The sequence below is a fragment of the Corvus moneduloides genome, chromosome 11, assembly GCF_009650955.1.
Source record: "Corvus moneduloides isolate bCorMon1 chromosome 11, bCorMon1.pri, whole genome shotgun sequence".
In the NCBI taxonomy this organism is placed as follows: Eukaryota; Metazoa; Chordata; class Aves; order Passeriformes; family Corvidae; genus Corvus; species Corvus moneduloides.
Genome location: NC_045486.1, coordinates 19794608 through 19809869, shown reverse-complemented (window position 1 = coordinate 19809869; position 15262 = coordinate 19794608). Strand labels below are relative to the sequence as shown.

General features: G+C 49.5%; 1 protein-coding gene across 1 annotated transcript; it reads right to left on the bottom strand.

Moving 5' to 3' along the window:
* Positions 1-2325: 2325 nt before the first annotated feature.
* LOC116449519 (vegetative cell wall protein gp1-like) lies at positions 2326-4957 on the bottom strand. Its single transcript, XM_032121137.1, has 4 exons — positions 4683-4957; positions 4147-4497; positions 3105-3556; positions 2326-3044 (listed from the first exon to the last, which is right to left on the bottom strand). The coding sequence occupies exons 1-4, from the start codon at positions 4955-4957 to the stop codon at positions 2326-2328; spliced, it is 1797 nt and encodes a 598-aa protein (XP_031977028.1).
* Positions 4958-15262: the final 10305 nt, after the last annotated feature.

The following is a 15262-nucleotide window of genomic DNA, read 5'->3' as shown; positions in this document are numbered from 1 at the left end:
TTGCCAGTGCCTTTGGAATAGCAGAGGGCTTGTGCCTTCCACACCTCGGAATCCTTCTACAATCTCACCTTCTTTGTGCAGAACTCCCAATTTGGGTGTTCCAGCAGCCACACCGGGGGAGCTGGGAAGGGTGGCAGCACCAGCAGAGCCCAGGTGAGGGGCACGGGGTCAGCCTGGGGCAGGTGTGCCCTGCTGGGGCACGGGGGGGACTTTTCCATGTAGGACTGGCCAGATGCAGGATTGCTCTGGGGAAGGGGAGGATGAGAGAACGAGCGTGGGCGGAACACAGGAACTCTCTCTGGTTGGCTGGGGCTGTGCTCGGAGTAGAAATATGCTGACTTTTGTATGTATGTGATAAATGTGTTTTAAGAATAGCAGTGATTTCTTAATCCAGTTTTGCAAGTACAAACAATTACAATGCCTTGTAAAAGAGCTGCTTGGATTCCATAGTCCCAATGTAACAAAGATCAAACTGCCGTGCTGATCGCTTTAACTCCTGTTTGAGGGAGGAGGGCAAGGAATGCCAGAGCTCGAAATCAACTGTTTACATCTTGATTTTTTATAGGAAATTTTGGGGGAAAATACCAGAAATGGATCCTACTATTTCATTGTTTTAAGCACTGGTGGCTTTGTACACGGTTGCTGTTTTGGGCTGCAAATTCCGTGTGAGTTTTCTGACACCCCAGTGTGTACTGAAATACAGAAGACAGGCATTTCAGCTCTTCAGGACAGAGAAAACTGATTTTCTCTCCACACTTTTTCTACATTAGTGACGGGATTGGCTGGATTATGCTCTTTTTAAGACACGTGGAAGATAAAAATATTTTATTGCGATGCGTATGCAGCTAGAGTTCTGTTTCAGAAAGGAAAGGAAAACATATGATGACATTTAAGCTCTATATGCCCAGAAGATCCCAAATCTGGCTCTCCAGTTAAAACACCAAATGTGCATTACTGAGGTACTCCCTGTTTAATCCAGTCCCCGATGAGCAGTGCTGCAGTGCCATTTGAGAACACACAGCAAATAAATCAGCGCAATGTGTCAGTGTTGGCAGGAGTATCTCTGTGTGTGTATAAGATAATCCCAGGCCTGCTCTGCCATATGTGGGCTGAGTTGTCTTGCATCCCAAGGGTGAGTTATTCCCTTAACACGAGGCTCAGTGCTGAAGGTGTTTATCCTTCTAAAGCAGGGATTACAGAATCTATGCACAAAACTGCAGGGGGGGAAAGTGAGAAAAATGGGGTTTGTTTCTTTCAGCTGGGATGCTCCAAAGTTTTGAGTTTAACTGCAGTTGTAACTTTCCAAGATCTGCTTCAGAGCCCATGGGTGGAAAAAACCCCAATCCCTGCTTCTCTTTTTCTGCTCCCTCGTTTCCCTTCCATCTCCCTGTTGTGAACAGGGGGAATTGGCACTGAGGTGCACTTGGGTCAGGGCCGGAGGAACAGCCCCAAAAATCTCCTTCCTGCAGCTGCAATAAAGAAAGTGAAATGTGGTGTGTGTCTGTACTCAGCCAAAGAACTGAACGTGGAATTTTTAATTGGATGGGTACATATTTTTTTTAAATTTAGAGTTCTACCTAAGGTTTTCCCTTTACAGGAGGCTTTTAAAATAATGCAATCACTTTCAAAGGAATTTGTTATCAGAGGTAAGACATGGTGCATGATTTGGCAATATTTTTGTAGGTCACTCAGTTATTTGTAGCCCGCTCTCTCTCTGTTACTTATTATTTCCTCTTTTTTGCAAACCCTTTTCATATGATTTCTTATTGTCTGCATACGGAAGTTTCCAAGCTACGGCTGCCCAATCTGAGTCTAACAAAAGAGGAAAAATGAGGAAATGATTAATTGTGTTTGAATTTGATCATTCGTTCAGTTTTTATAGCGCTGGGGCTCTTAAGTGAGCTTGGAACAAGCACCAACAGGAGTTTGTTGCTGTGTGACATTGGGATAACCCGAGATGTTCCCGTGGCTCTGGGCAGTGGGATTGGAGGGATGCGGGGGCGGGATGGGGGCTTGGATGTGGGGTGGGATGCAGTGATGGACGCGGGGCAGGATGAGGGTGGGATGAGGAGCGGGATGCGGGGCAGGATGAGGTGTGGGATGCAGGGTGGGATGTGAGGCTGGTTGCGGGGGGGATGAGGAGCTGGATACAGAGAGGTGCGGGATGCAGGGACTCCCCGGTGGCTTCCAGGACCAGAATGGCAGCACTCCGTGGGGCGGGACGCGGTTCGGGATGCGGGATGTGGGATGCAGGATGTGGGATGCAGGATGTGGGATACCATTCAGGATGCAGTTCGGGATGCAGGCTGCAGTTCGGGATGTGGGTCAGGATGAGGGATGCGGATTGCAGTTCGGGATGCAGGGCGGGATGTGCGATGCGGGATGTGCAATGCGGGATGGGATGCGGTTCAGGATGCGGGATGCGGTTTGGGCTGCAGGTCGGGCTGCGGGCTGCGGGATGGGATGCGGGGATGCGGGGTGCGGGATGCGGGGTGCGGGGTGCGGTTCGGGATGCGGGGTGCGGTTCGGGATGCGGGGTGCGGGATGCAGAATGCAGTGCGGGATGCGGGATGCGGTTTGGATGCGGTTCGGGATGCGGGGTGCGGTTCGGGATGCGGGGTGCGGGATGTGGGATGCGGGGTGTGGTGCGGGATTCGGGATGCGGTTCGGGATGCGGTTCGGGATGTGGGATGCGGTTGGGGATGCGGTTTGGGATGCGGGATGCGGGATGCGGTTGGGGATGCGGTTCGGGATGCGGGATGCGGTTCGGGATGCGGGGTGCGGGCTGTGGGATGCGGGATGCGGTTCGGGATGCGGGATGCGGGCTGTGGGATGCGGTTCGGGATGCGGGATGTGGTTCGGGATGCGGGATGCGGTTCGGGGTGCGGGCTGTGGGATGCGGGATGCGGTTCGGGGTGCGGGCTGTGGGATGCGGTTCGGGGTGCGGGCTGTGGAATGCGGGATGCGGGGTGCGGGATGCGGGATGCGGGATGCGGTTCGGGGTGCGGGCTGTGGGATGCGGGCTGCGGGGTGCGGGCTGCGGGCTGCGGGGTGCGGGATGCGGGATGCGGGATGCGGGGTGCGGGATGCGGGATGCGGGATGCGGGATGCGGGATGCGGTTCGGGATGCGGGGTGCGGGATGCGGGGTGCGGGATGCGGGATGCGGTTCGGGATGCAGGATGCGGGATGCGGTTCGGGATGCGGGGTGCGGGATGCGGGATGCGGGATGCGGGATGCGGGATGCGGTTCGGGATGCGGGACGCGGGATGCGGGATGCGGGATGCGGGATGCGGGATGCGGTTCGGGATGCGGGGTGCGGGATGCGGGATGCGGTTCGGGATGCGGGATGCGGGCTGCGGGATGCGGTTCGGGGTGCGGGGTGCGGGGTGCGGGCTGCGGGATGCGGGGTGCGGGATGCGGGATGCGGTTCGGGATGCGGGGTGCGGGATGCGGGATGCGGGGTGCGGGATGCGGGATGCGGTTCGGGGTGCGGGGTGCGGGCTGCGGGATGCGGGGTGCGGGATGCGGGATGCGGTTCGGGGTGCGGGCTGTGGGCTGCGGGATGCGGGGTGCGAGATGCGGTTCGGGATGCGGGATGCGGTTCGGGATGCGGGGTGCGGGATGCGGGATGCGGTTCGGGGTGCGGGGTGCGGGATGCGGGATGCGGGATGCGGTTCGGGATGCGGGATGCGGGATGCGGGATGCGGGATGCGGGATGCGGTTCGGGATGCGGGCTGCGGGATGCGGGCTGCGGGATGCGGGCTGCGGGGTGCGGGCTGCGGGATGCGGGATGCGGGGTGCGGGCTGCGGGGTGCGGGATGCGGGATGCGGGATGCGGTTCGGGATGCGGGATGCGGGATGCGGTTCGGGATGCGGGATGCGGTTCGGGATGCGGGATGCGGGATGCGGTTCGGGATGCGGGATGCGGGATGCGGGATGCGGTTCGGGATGCGGGGTGCGGGATGCAGGATGCGGGGTGCGGGATGCGGGATGCGGGATGCGGTTCGGGGTGCGGGATGCGGTTCGGGGTGCGGGATGCGGGCTGCGGGATGCGGTTCGGGGTGCGGGATGCGGTTCGGGATGCGGGATGCGGGATGCGGGCTGCGGGATGCGGGATGCGGGATGCGGTTCGGGATGCGGGATGCGGGATGCGGGATGCGGGGTGCGGGCTGCGGGATGCGGGGTGCGGGATGCGGGATGCGGGATGCGGTTCGGGGTGCGGGATGCGGTTCGGGGTGCGGGATGCGGGGTGCGGGATGCGGTTCGGGGTGCGGGATGCGGGATGCGGGGTGCGGGCTGCGGGGTGCGGGATGCGGGATGCGGGATGCGGGGTGCGGGATGCGGGGTGCGGGATGCGGTTCGGGGTGCGGGATGCGGGATGCGGTTCGGGGTGCGGGATGCGGTTCGGGGTGCGGGATGCGGGGTGCGGGATGCGGTTCGGGGTGCGGGGTGCGGGGTGCGGGATGCGGTTCGGGGTGCGGGCTGCGGGGTGCGGGCTGCGGGATGCGGGATGCGGGATGCGGGGTGCGGGATGCGGGGTGCGGGATGCGGTTCGGGGTGCGGGATGCGGGGTGCGGGATGCGGTTCGGGGTGCGGGATGCGGTTCGGGATGCAGGATGCGGGATGCGGTTCGGGATGCGGGGTGCGGGATGCGGGATGCGGGATGCGGGATGCGGGGTGCGGGATGCGGGATGCGGGCTGCGGGATGCGGGGTGCGGGATGCGGGATGCGGGATGCGGTTCGGGGTGCGGGGTGCGGGCTGCGGGATGCGGGGTGCGGGATGCGGGGTGCGGGATGCGGTTCGGGGTGCGGGGTGCGGGATGCGGGATGCGGGATGCGGGATGCGGGGTGCGGGATGCGGTTCGGGGTGCGGGATGCGGGGTGCGGGATGCGGTTCGGGGACTCGGCGGCGTCGCCCGGCCCGGCCCCGGCAGCGCTGCGCGGGGCGGGCGCCATCGCCGCCTGCTGGGCACGGCCGGGAGCGCACCCGGGCCGCGCACCCAGCCCGAGCCGCGCGCGTCCCTCCGGAGCCGCCGGGGACAAATCCCCGCTCCCAAAGCGATGGGCGGCCTCGCTTCTCAGCATTGAAACCGCGCTTAGGAAATAAATTGAACAGCGGAGACTGCCGCGGTATTAACTCAGAGGAAGCTGTGTTTTAAAACTAAAGGAGAACTGAAAGCTGCCTTGTCGAGATTTGTTCCATGTATCCACAGTGTTGATCTTTTAAGAAGCACCTATTTCACTTTTTCTGTAATATTTTACACTTTGGCATAATAACAGCCAGACGCTCTAGCAGATAACACAGGTTGAAATCCAAAACCTGGGTGGAAAACTCTTACGAATACTTACAAACGAATTAGGGTTAGTGAGTAGCCATCTCAAAATCAATAAAATCGATCTCCCCGGCGCTTGCATCACACAGGTTGTAACAGATGTTTGCCTGACGTTGGTGGGGCTGGGTGTGGTGGCAGTTGTTGGGCTGGTGTGAGGCCTGGGAGTTTGGTGATTAATGCGAGTGCAAGGAACCTGTAACACGTGAAGGATGCATTCCCAACAGCCCGGCCAGCAGTGGAACGGCTGCAACAGCTGGGGAGTGGAAAATCATTAATTCTACACAAGCAGCACTGCTTCCAGGATCTCTGGGCATTGCAGGAGGGATAAGGCAGCAGACCAGTTAATTAATATATCCTACTAATTTCCCTTCTCTTTGCTTTTTTTTTTGTAATATCGTGATTTGGTGTTTTTACAGAAATTTACACTGTGAGTTTCCCTTTCCAAATCTGTGGTAATTATATGAGTACCAGGAAGCCAGCAGCCAAAGGAGAGTTCCAGAGTATCTCAGCTGAGAAGACGGCAGTAGGCTTGGAAAACGCATCCTGACCAAGTCTGCTTTGGGCCTTTTCTGCTGAAGGGAGGTTTTGGCACACAGTTGCTGTACGCTGTTACAAAAGCTGATGTGCTGGAGTAAGAAATAACACAAGCCACGGAGTGCAATGACAGATTAATTAATTGCAAATATTGTGTGCCCTGGGAGGCAAGGGGCTGATGGGAACTGTCCTTTCTCTTGGTGATCAAAAAGTAAGTTTTGGAGTGAGAGGCACAGAACTGGTGAACATACATGCATAAGGCTGAAAAATATTTCATTGCTCAGGCAGCACCTCATACTGATTTTTATTCATTTTTTAACCTATTTTAGGAAAATCCTCTTCCTCTCCAGGAGCAGGAGGAACTTGCTCAGACCTGGGGCCCTGTGCTGTTCTCTTGGCTGGATGATGCCACAGAGGGACCCAGTGGGAGTGTCCCCACACCCCATCAGGGCTCACCTGCTGCGCTCCAGGGCTTGTCTGGGAAGGGTCCCAGAGCTTCTCGATCTCTGCTGATGTTTGGTCCCCGAGGTTTGTGTCTTTCACAACAGAACAAATACAGGAGAGCGCTGGTTTGCTGCTCACATCAGTGCCACTCTTCCTGCACAGCAGCAGAGCTGCTCAGAGCTGGCATCACCTGCTTTTCAGGAGGTTTTGGCAAAACAATTAGAGAAGAGAGCTGATCACAAAGGAGGCTTCTGTCTTTTGGGTCCTCTTTGGTCCTGAAATTCTCACTGGATCTTGAAAATTACGGAAAGCAATATTTGCCTTTGAGAAATGGGTATTCCCTGCATTGTGAATATATCTTGGGAAATATTAATGCACAGAGTAACCCACACTTGCACTTGTTTAAAATGGAAATGATCCCTGTGCTGGACAGCAATCCAATTTGCAACATTAGGGCCTTTTGTAGCTCCAATCCTCCTTACAGCACACAGAGGATTTTTAGCCTTCTTTGATATTAGAGGGCAATTGGGTCGTGAATGGGCTCCTTTTGGTTTGGGTTTTATGAATAGAAAATGTTTGCCTTAGCAGCAGACTGGGCGCCAGTATCTCACAGAGTAACCCAGTCTACTCAAAGCCCACTCCACTCCAAAAAAGTCACCAACTCCTCCAAAATGGACATAAATTAGTTTAATTATTGCAAAACCACTTTCAGCACTGTTGCAGCCAGATCAGCTAAACAAGCAGGAAATCACTTGGCCCTTTGCAAGCGTGTCAGAAGCTCAGTGAAAACGGAGGTTTTGATCAGTTGTGCTGTTAAATCACTTTGGATGCTGATTCAAAAGGCAGGGTGCTGAAAACCACAGCTGGCATGAAGATATTTTCTAGATTAGGTGATGGATTGTATTTTCGAGCTATGTTGTGCAAACTGGGCACAAAAGTTGCTCTTGACTTTCTCAGCATTTCATCGCCTTTTCCAGACTTACGGATCTCGATGCAAAGGAAATGGGCAGACTTCAGAAATGGTTTTGAAGTCCCACCTAAACATCATGAATACAACCTATAAAATGCAATTCCTGTTTCAGGAGAAGGAGGGAGCTTTTTGGGGCACTGTATGAACAGTGACAATGATTGATTGGTTTAAATGAATGGCTTTTTTCTTGTCCATGTCAATTTTATTCCCATGTGTTTGTAACCGTTCAGGATTTTCCAGAGTCCTGCTCTAAGAACGAGGCTAACTGGAAATGTAACTTCTCGATTTTTCCACTTCTTGGAGGCCACTGTTTAAACATCACACAGCCCAAAGGAAATGTCTGCTGTGTCACAGTCAGATGACGAAATTCAAGTCTTGTGATAGCTCGTTGAAGTGTGCACAGACTGCTATTGCTTCCTGTCAGTGCTCACAGAAGTGATTGAAATATTAGAAAGCAGAGACTCAGTGGAAAGTAAGGCTCAGTTTTAATCAGAGGGGCTGTAGATTTGAGAGCTGAGGTGCCAGCCTGAGCTGATGCTCAGAGGTGAGGCAGAAATGTGGGTAAAGGCCAGGTTCAGGTATGAACTGCCTGAAGTTTGGTCTTAACTCCTGTGCTCAGTGGCAGGCCAGGAACAGGTATAAATTTTCCTGAATCTACTATTTCTAATGCAAACTGACCAATTTTGTGAAGACCAAACCCAAACACCCACACTTTTTCAAAAGTCTTTCTTGTGAGGAAAGGAACAGCAGCATTCATTTTCCACTGCTTCCACAACTAAAATCCCATTTCAGAAGAAATTTTGGCAGCCCAGCCACAGTAACTTTAACTTGGGCTGGCTTAACGTGATGGGTGCAAACTCTTTGCTTAGAGGGAAGAAGAGAAAACCCCCCAGACCTGTCCTGCTGGGCCCACCCAATGGTCAATGTAATTTAGTATTCCCACTCTAATGGCAATAGGAGAGGATAATTTAAAAAAAAAAGATATTTTAGTATTTTAATTAACTATTTTACATAGTTAATTTTGTTAATCATGGTGCTTTGGTGTAGTACCCAAAACGCAGACTCCCGATTAATGAGAATTTTCTGAGGTGTTCTACTTTTCTCTTTGGACTCCTAGAGAATGGACAAAATTCTGGTTTGAGAATGCCAAAATCACAGGGGAAAAAAAGAAGAAAAAGAAAAATGGACTAATGAATCACTAGAATTACCAGGAATGTTTGCTCTCCCAATTCCATTTTGGTTCCAAAGTGGTTTCCTGCGCTGTGCTGCACTGACTTGCAGCGGTGAGCCCGTAACTCACCGGGGAACAGCTGCTGAGCCCTGCACACCAATTTCCTGCTGCTGCTGCTCGGCGAACACCTGGATTGGGATGGCAGCAGGGACTTGGAGGGGAATAAAGGCTGGAGAGCTGCTCCGGAGAGCCGAAACATCCCCGGGCTGCCCGTTTCGGGGCGTTTCAGGAGAAATTGTCGGTGAAGGTTTTCCATCTCCCAAGCGGAAAGCAGATGGAAACAAATTCCTCTGGATTGCTGAGTCACCCCGGCGCTGGAGCCAGGAGCTGATGCAATCCTGCCCTTATCACCGGAAGATCTCCGGGTAATCACAGCCACACCTCTTGTTTCAATAGCTCCGTGAAGGGCTCTCCATTCCCCAGACCTAACCCAGCGTGCACTAAACACATTTTGGTTCCCTAATCCCAATCGCGAAGAATAAAGGTTTAAAAACTTGAAAGGCTGAAGGGGCAGGTGCCTGAGGAAATATCAGTAATTTTGCCATGGATCTATGCACAGAAATCCAGAGCAAAAGCACTTCCAAGTATGGAAAACCATTCCAATATTTGGATGTGTGTGTAGTTCTTGACACTGCAAACAGCACAAAATGATCTGGTTTTTAATTGTAGCAGAAATTACTTAAGCTTCAACTGAGTGTAAACCAACAAATTCTCCGTTTTCAGTCACCTCTCTAATTTGGTCCACAGCATCAGATTGTATCATTTTAATCAAGTCATTTCTGTGTGTGACTGAGTTCACAATGTTTTGTTACCAGTGGAACGAGGACCAGCAATGCTGCTTCATTTACTTTGTGATCAGCTTGATCAAGGAGAGAAGAAACTGTCCTGAGAATGTTAAGCCTGACCTGGCAAGAATTGTGATAAAAATTATTCTAATTTCTGCATCAAAAAAAAAAAAAAAAAAAAAAAAAAAAACCAACAAAAAACCCAAAAACCACCAAAAAAAAAAAAAACCCCAACAAAAAAACCTCAGTGCCAGCAAAATGTTAAGCTGGCTTTTAAATTGGCTATAACATTAATGTAAATGAAAAATGACATTTTCGAGAGAGTTGAGGGAAATGGGAGATCAGTGTATTGCTTGTTTTACTTTAGAAGCTCTCTAGTTTAAAAAATAATTGATATTCCTTCTTCCACACCCTTCTGCCATAATTATGTAAAGAATCTGGATTATGCTTCCGACTCGATTTAACTGTTTTATAATAAGTCACAAGCATACCTTGCCTACTTGATGATATTCCTTTAAGGTTGTGCCAGTCTTTCCATTATTAAATCATGTTTAGTGTTATGTACTGGTGGCTTAAAAAAAAACTCATTTCAAGCTTGAACTTGCTACGCATTCTCAGTTAGCCATTTGTGTGAGGGAGCACAAACCCATCACTGTTTAGCAACTTAACACACAAATTTTCAGCTTAATGGAAATGCTGGCCTTTTTTCAATGTTCATTAATGAGGTCTTTAGCGTGTTAATTGGGAGAATAAGCTTAAAAATAAGGAAGAGTTGTATTTTGTGAATATAATCTGTGTGCTGCTCCCATCCTAAATCTGAGCCACCCACAGAAAATCTGATTTTGGTTTTCAATCCACAAGTTTTAAACGGGGAAATTCAGATACAAATACAGGTACAGGAGCCCCAGTTATCCCCTGTCCTTCCATGGACTTGTTGCTTTATGTGAACCTCAGGATTAAATGAGAACTGAAGACATTTGTGTGTCTTTTGTATTGTTTTTAGATGCAGATTTTCCACACACATCACCCGTGTCCCACCCTCATCCCGCAGGAACACACAGAGATTTTGCAATCAGCATCACTCACCAGTCTATAGGAATGTTTTTTTTTGAAAAAAAGCTTTGTGTTTTTAAAGAGTGGAATTCATGTTCCAGGAGAGTTAAAAATGAAACACTTAAGTCCTTTATGTGTCACTGGATAGAGTTCAGTGCCCTCGCTGCCAAGTTTTTCGCATGATGTGCTGAAGGTCAGAAAGAAATGTTGATTTGAAAGATCTCCACCTCAAGAGGATGCAGCAAAATACCTCTGAAAGAAGAGCAAAAATCCCCTTCCTGGCTTTGGCCTGAGGAACAAGAGTCCCAGTGACTTCAGCCATTCCCAGGGTGCTGCTGCTGGCTCTACCAACACCCATTTTTGTGTCTTCAGTCTAAAACCTGACCTGCTCTCTAGTCCTTGGACATAATCTGTTATTCCCATTTGTCAGAACTGAATTCAGGTTGAATTCAGCTTTCATTCAGTCAGCTTTTGTTACCTGCTATTTGTAAAAGGACTGAGGCCAATTAAGCCTCCAGTTTGTTGGGTTTTCTTTTCGCTTTAGTTTTTTGTTTGTTTGTTTGTTTGTCTGTTTTGGTTAAGGTGTTTTTTGGCTGGGGGGAAGCTTTTTTTTGGGGGTTGATTTTTTTTTTTTTTTTGCTTTGTTTGGTTTTGGGGTTTTTTGTTTGGGTTTTTTTAACCCAATTTTAGGTTTTGCTGTAGTCAGAGAGAGGTAGGCTATGAAATGCATCCTAAAACCTCCTTGGTAGGGACATTTACTGTACCTCTGTGCTGTGAACACCCCTCCCATCCATCCATCCAAGCTCTCAGCCCAGCTGCATCCTGTGCTAACATTTAACGCTCTGTGGGATTGCCAAGTGGTCTCTTCTCCAAAGACTTCCTAGGCTGAGCTCTGCTATCTCCCAGATCAGGGAGACGCATTCTGATGTGGCTGGAGACTCTAGACAGTTAAATTCACAGAAATCCACTGAAGGCACTTTGCTTTTCAGAAGTTGCTGAGGGCAAAATTTGGCTTTTTGCAGTTTGAGGGTGGGCTGTTTAAGCTGAGCAAGTTTCAGCTTGTTCCATTGTAATTTAACAATATATTTTCCCCTTGCTCGCTGTGTTCCTCCCAAGAGATGCTTGCACCTCCTTGATGCATGAAAGGATGCCTGTATTTAATGAACATATTAAATAATTCTGTGCATTCTCACATAATTTTACATTTAAAAGTCCCGTTTGAGGGGTGTGTGTGTATATAATTTGGTGAGATGCATGCATAGAAATAAACCAGTCTTTGCTCTTCCCTTTTGTACCTCCTCAAGACATGTAATCTACAAAGCAGGAGAATTGCATGATGAAGTGTGCCAGAGTGGAATGCATAATTATTCCAGAGGAGGGTAAGTCAGTTCAGAACTTGTACTGACATTCTTAAGGGCAGCAGGAGTCTTCTTGCCATGGAATTACATCAGCTCCCCGTGGCCCAGAGTCAATGCACACACTTTCCCTTTCTAGTAAAAAAGGTGTGAAAAATGCTAATGTCTTCAGAAATGTACCCTAGAACAAAGCTGAGGAAAGGAATATTTAATGTAGTGTGGTGCTCACCTGGAAGTGAACGTCAGTGGAAGGGCAGAAGAGATTGAGACACTGTGCTTTTGAAACAACCATTTCAGCTTTTTTAACAGATTAAGTCATGACTTGCAAACAGACAAAAACCATCTAAATAAGAAAAAGAATGCTTCCTTGATCCTAGTTCAGAGACATTCCCACAGCAGGTGGGGCAGAGGCCTTTAAATTACAGGTCTCCTCCATACACCCAAATTTGTTACAGCTCCAGCAGGTGATGAGCAAACCCCTTTCCAGGCTGGATGCAGACAGCAACTCCCACTTTCAGGGGTGTTAAAAGATGAGTGTGTGGCTGGGGTTGTGTGGTAACAATAACAGAGGTGGAATCCATTTGGTGTGGAAACACCCCCCAGCTCCCCAGGAGCTGTGAGGTGAAGCCTCCAGCCCTCACTGCCAGCTAATTTATTGAAATTGTCGCCAGGACAAACACAGCGGCAGCGGCTCAGCACAGCTCCAAATTACCATCATTTCTAGGCAGCAATTAGCCCTGGTTCAGCTGGTGGGTAGGGAGTGACTAATTTCCATTTCCCCACGAGGAGAGGGGAGGAAAGGAACATTTCCTTTCTCTCGAGCTAAAAATCTGGCCCTCGGAGCTGTTTGGTGGATCTATTGTGTGAGGCAAATCTCCCGTGGACTGGGAGCTGATGTGTCACCCTGGCAGCACCGTTTGTTTGCACACTGAATTCCAGTGGCAGTGTTTTTGTGGCACATCCTGTTTCTTCCTGCATGAGGCTGCTGGAGTTTGTGACTGAGGGTAAAAAATAATTGTACATGGGGAAAACCTGCCTCAAGATTCCCCGGGCTCGTGGCGCGTGGGGTGTAAAGGAAGGAAAATGGGAAAAAAAGCAGAGGCTGCAGGAGCTGGGCTTGAAGCAGCTCAGAGTCTGAAATGTTCAGTGATGATAGAGGCAGGATGGAAATCTCCTGTTTCCAGGGCCCATCTGCAGGATTTACATTATCCCCACTTGCAGAGATCTGTACAGCAGACCTGCAGCTGCCCCGGCAGAGGTGTTGGCTCACGGCTGCTGCACTCAGAGTGAGGATGCTTTGCCCCCTCTGCTTTCTTTGTGAGTTAAAACTACTCCTGATTTCAGGGGAGGAGGCATTTTAGGAGAAAGGCTGTGAGATGCTCACATTTTATTACAGCAGGTGTGAATTCAATAAATGTCTCCTTCTCTCACGCTTCGATTACCTGAAAAAGTTTTGCCCAATATCTCCAGTCCCCACAAAAGGAGACTTCAACAGCAGAATTTATGTGAAATGCCTGAGGGCCAGGGGAAAAGAAACATCAGCATCTTGCTTTTCCTTAAAACAGAACTGCTAGCCCACATGAATTCTTTGGGGGATCACCTTGGCTGTTGTGAGTGACAGGAAAATGAAACCCCCTGTTTAGGCGCTGCTGCAGCCTCCAAAGGGCGCAGGGCACACTAATGAAGCACAGCTCTTGTTAGTTTTAATCAGCACTACCCCCCGAGTTTCTTCAGCACTACAGACATTCTGTGAGTGACGGAGCAGATCCAGCTGGGTAATTTTAAGTCCTTACCTCTGAAAAGTGCCCGTCACTCAAACACTTGTAACAGACTTCTGAGAGGTAGCTCCCAAAATAAAACAGAGTTAAATAGCAGCCCACATGCACCACTTGTTTCTTTTCTTTCTCATCTGGAGAGACAACAGTTCTTTTGCAGTGCCAGTGGAGGTGCTTTATAAATCTGCATGATTTTTTTACCAAAGATTCATTCCTAGTGAAAAAAGCAAGAGAAGAACATGAGCAGCTTTATTTTTTTACTATTTACTGTGGCTGTCTGCATGGTGTTGGGAAGTACAGGTCAGTGCAGGGCAATAACAACAACCCAAAATCTTGCCTTTCAGATAAAAAAAATATTCCTCAGAGCTTATAAAGCCTTGAAGGAGAATTTGGTTCATTGGGAGGTTTCTTTTACCCTCTTCCCATCACTCTTATAGGACAAAGTCTGAGCCCTAAAGCCAGGGACCTTCTCTTCCATCACACATAGCCTGTCTTGGGAAACCCAGGTGCCAGATAATGTGATGTGGATCCGTCTTTAAACCCCACATCCACCCTTGGAAGTGCTGAGCAATGCCACTGCTAAAAGAAGTTAAAACTTCAAGCCCAGTAAAAACCGCAAAGTCTGTTCATTTTATTTTGTTTTGCTTAAATCGATCCTCTTTCTAATTTTTTGTGTTGTAATTTGTGGTTAAAAAACCCCCAAACTTGTCTCTCCTGTGCTATCTTAATGTGAGATGGGAGGGATGTTGTTTCTGTTGTTCTTCTTGGCTTATTTTAAATCTAGAGAAGTGACTTGATACTTTAAATATTATTTAAATTCTTTCTCTTTTTAAAAAAAGTTTAATTTTATTATCTTTCTTAATCTTGAGTTAATTTTTGAGCTGCAATAATTTAACTACAGAGGAGTAAATCAATGCTTCATGGAACTTGATGTAAAGTATCATCTTGAGGTGGAATGTTCTTCCTTGAAAAAGAGGAGGAATTAGAGAAAATGACGGGATTTTGCAAATTTGGCTGCTTATTTGCATAACTGAATATGCATTTGGAAAACTAATCGCTAATTTTAGGTACCTATTTTGAATCTTCTGAGATGAGATTTTAAAAAGCATCTTAAAAATTTTTACTTGTTTAGAGGTGCATGTCTAAGAAAAAGCATTTCCACGTTGGAGACAGGTATTGTCATTCAGAAGTGAAACTCATTTGTGGTGACACGTGTGACAGTTTAGATGATGTCTCTTAAATTGCTCTGAATCCAAAATCACTTCTAGCTACTTTTGGTATGGAAAAATAAGCTCTGCTAGGGATCAAAATTTGCAAGTGGCTCGTTGTTTGCAGCACTGTCTTGCTGAACAGCTTTGCTTTGCCAGGGAAGTGGAAAGGCAGAGCACAGTTAAGTTGCTTCTTATTCCATGCTGGAATAGTGACCAGGTCCTGAGGGAACGGCTGGAGCTGTGTCAGGGGAGGGTTAGGTTGGATATCAGGGAAAGGTTCTTCCCCCAGAGGCTGCTGGGCACTGCCCAGGCTCCCCCGGGAATGGGCACGGCCCCGAGGCTGCCAGAGCTCCAGGAGCGTTGGGACAGCGCTGCCAGGGATGCCCAGGGTGGGGTTGTTGGGGGGTCTGGGCAGGGCCAGGAGCTGAAGTGGGTGATCCTTGGGGGTCCCTTCTCACTCAGAATATTCTGGGATTCTGTGTCACAAAGGATGAGACGGCTGAGTGCCCAGACAGAAAAGGAAACTCGGTCCCAACCACTGGCCCCTTTTTGCATGCCCTGTCCATCCTG

Bases quoted from the DNA above. Each gene is read 5' to 3' on its own strand.
- LOC116449519 (XM_032121137.1), bottom strand. From the start codon at position 4,957: ATGGCGCCCGCCCCGCGCAGCGCTGCCGGGGCCGGGCCGGGCGACGCC. The intron at 4,498-4,682 runs GCACCCCGCATC...CGCATCCCGCAG, and splicing joins CAGCCCGCATCCCGCATCCC to CCCGCACCCCGCAGCCCGCA. The intron at 3,045-3,104 runs GCATCCCGCATC...CGCACCCCGCAG, and splicing joins CGAACCGCATCCCGCATCCC to CCCGCAGCCCGCACCCCGCA.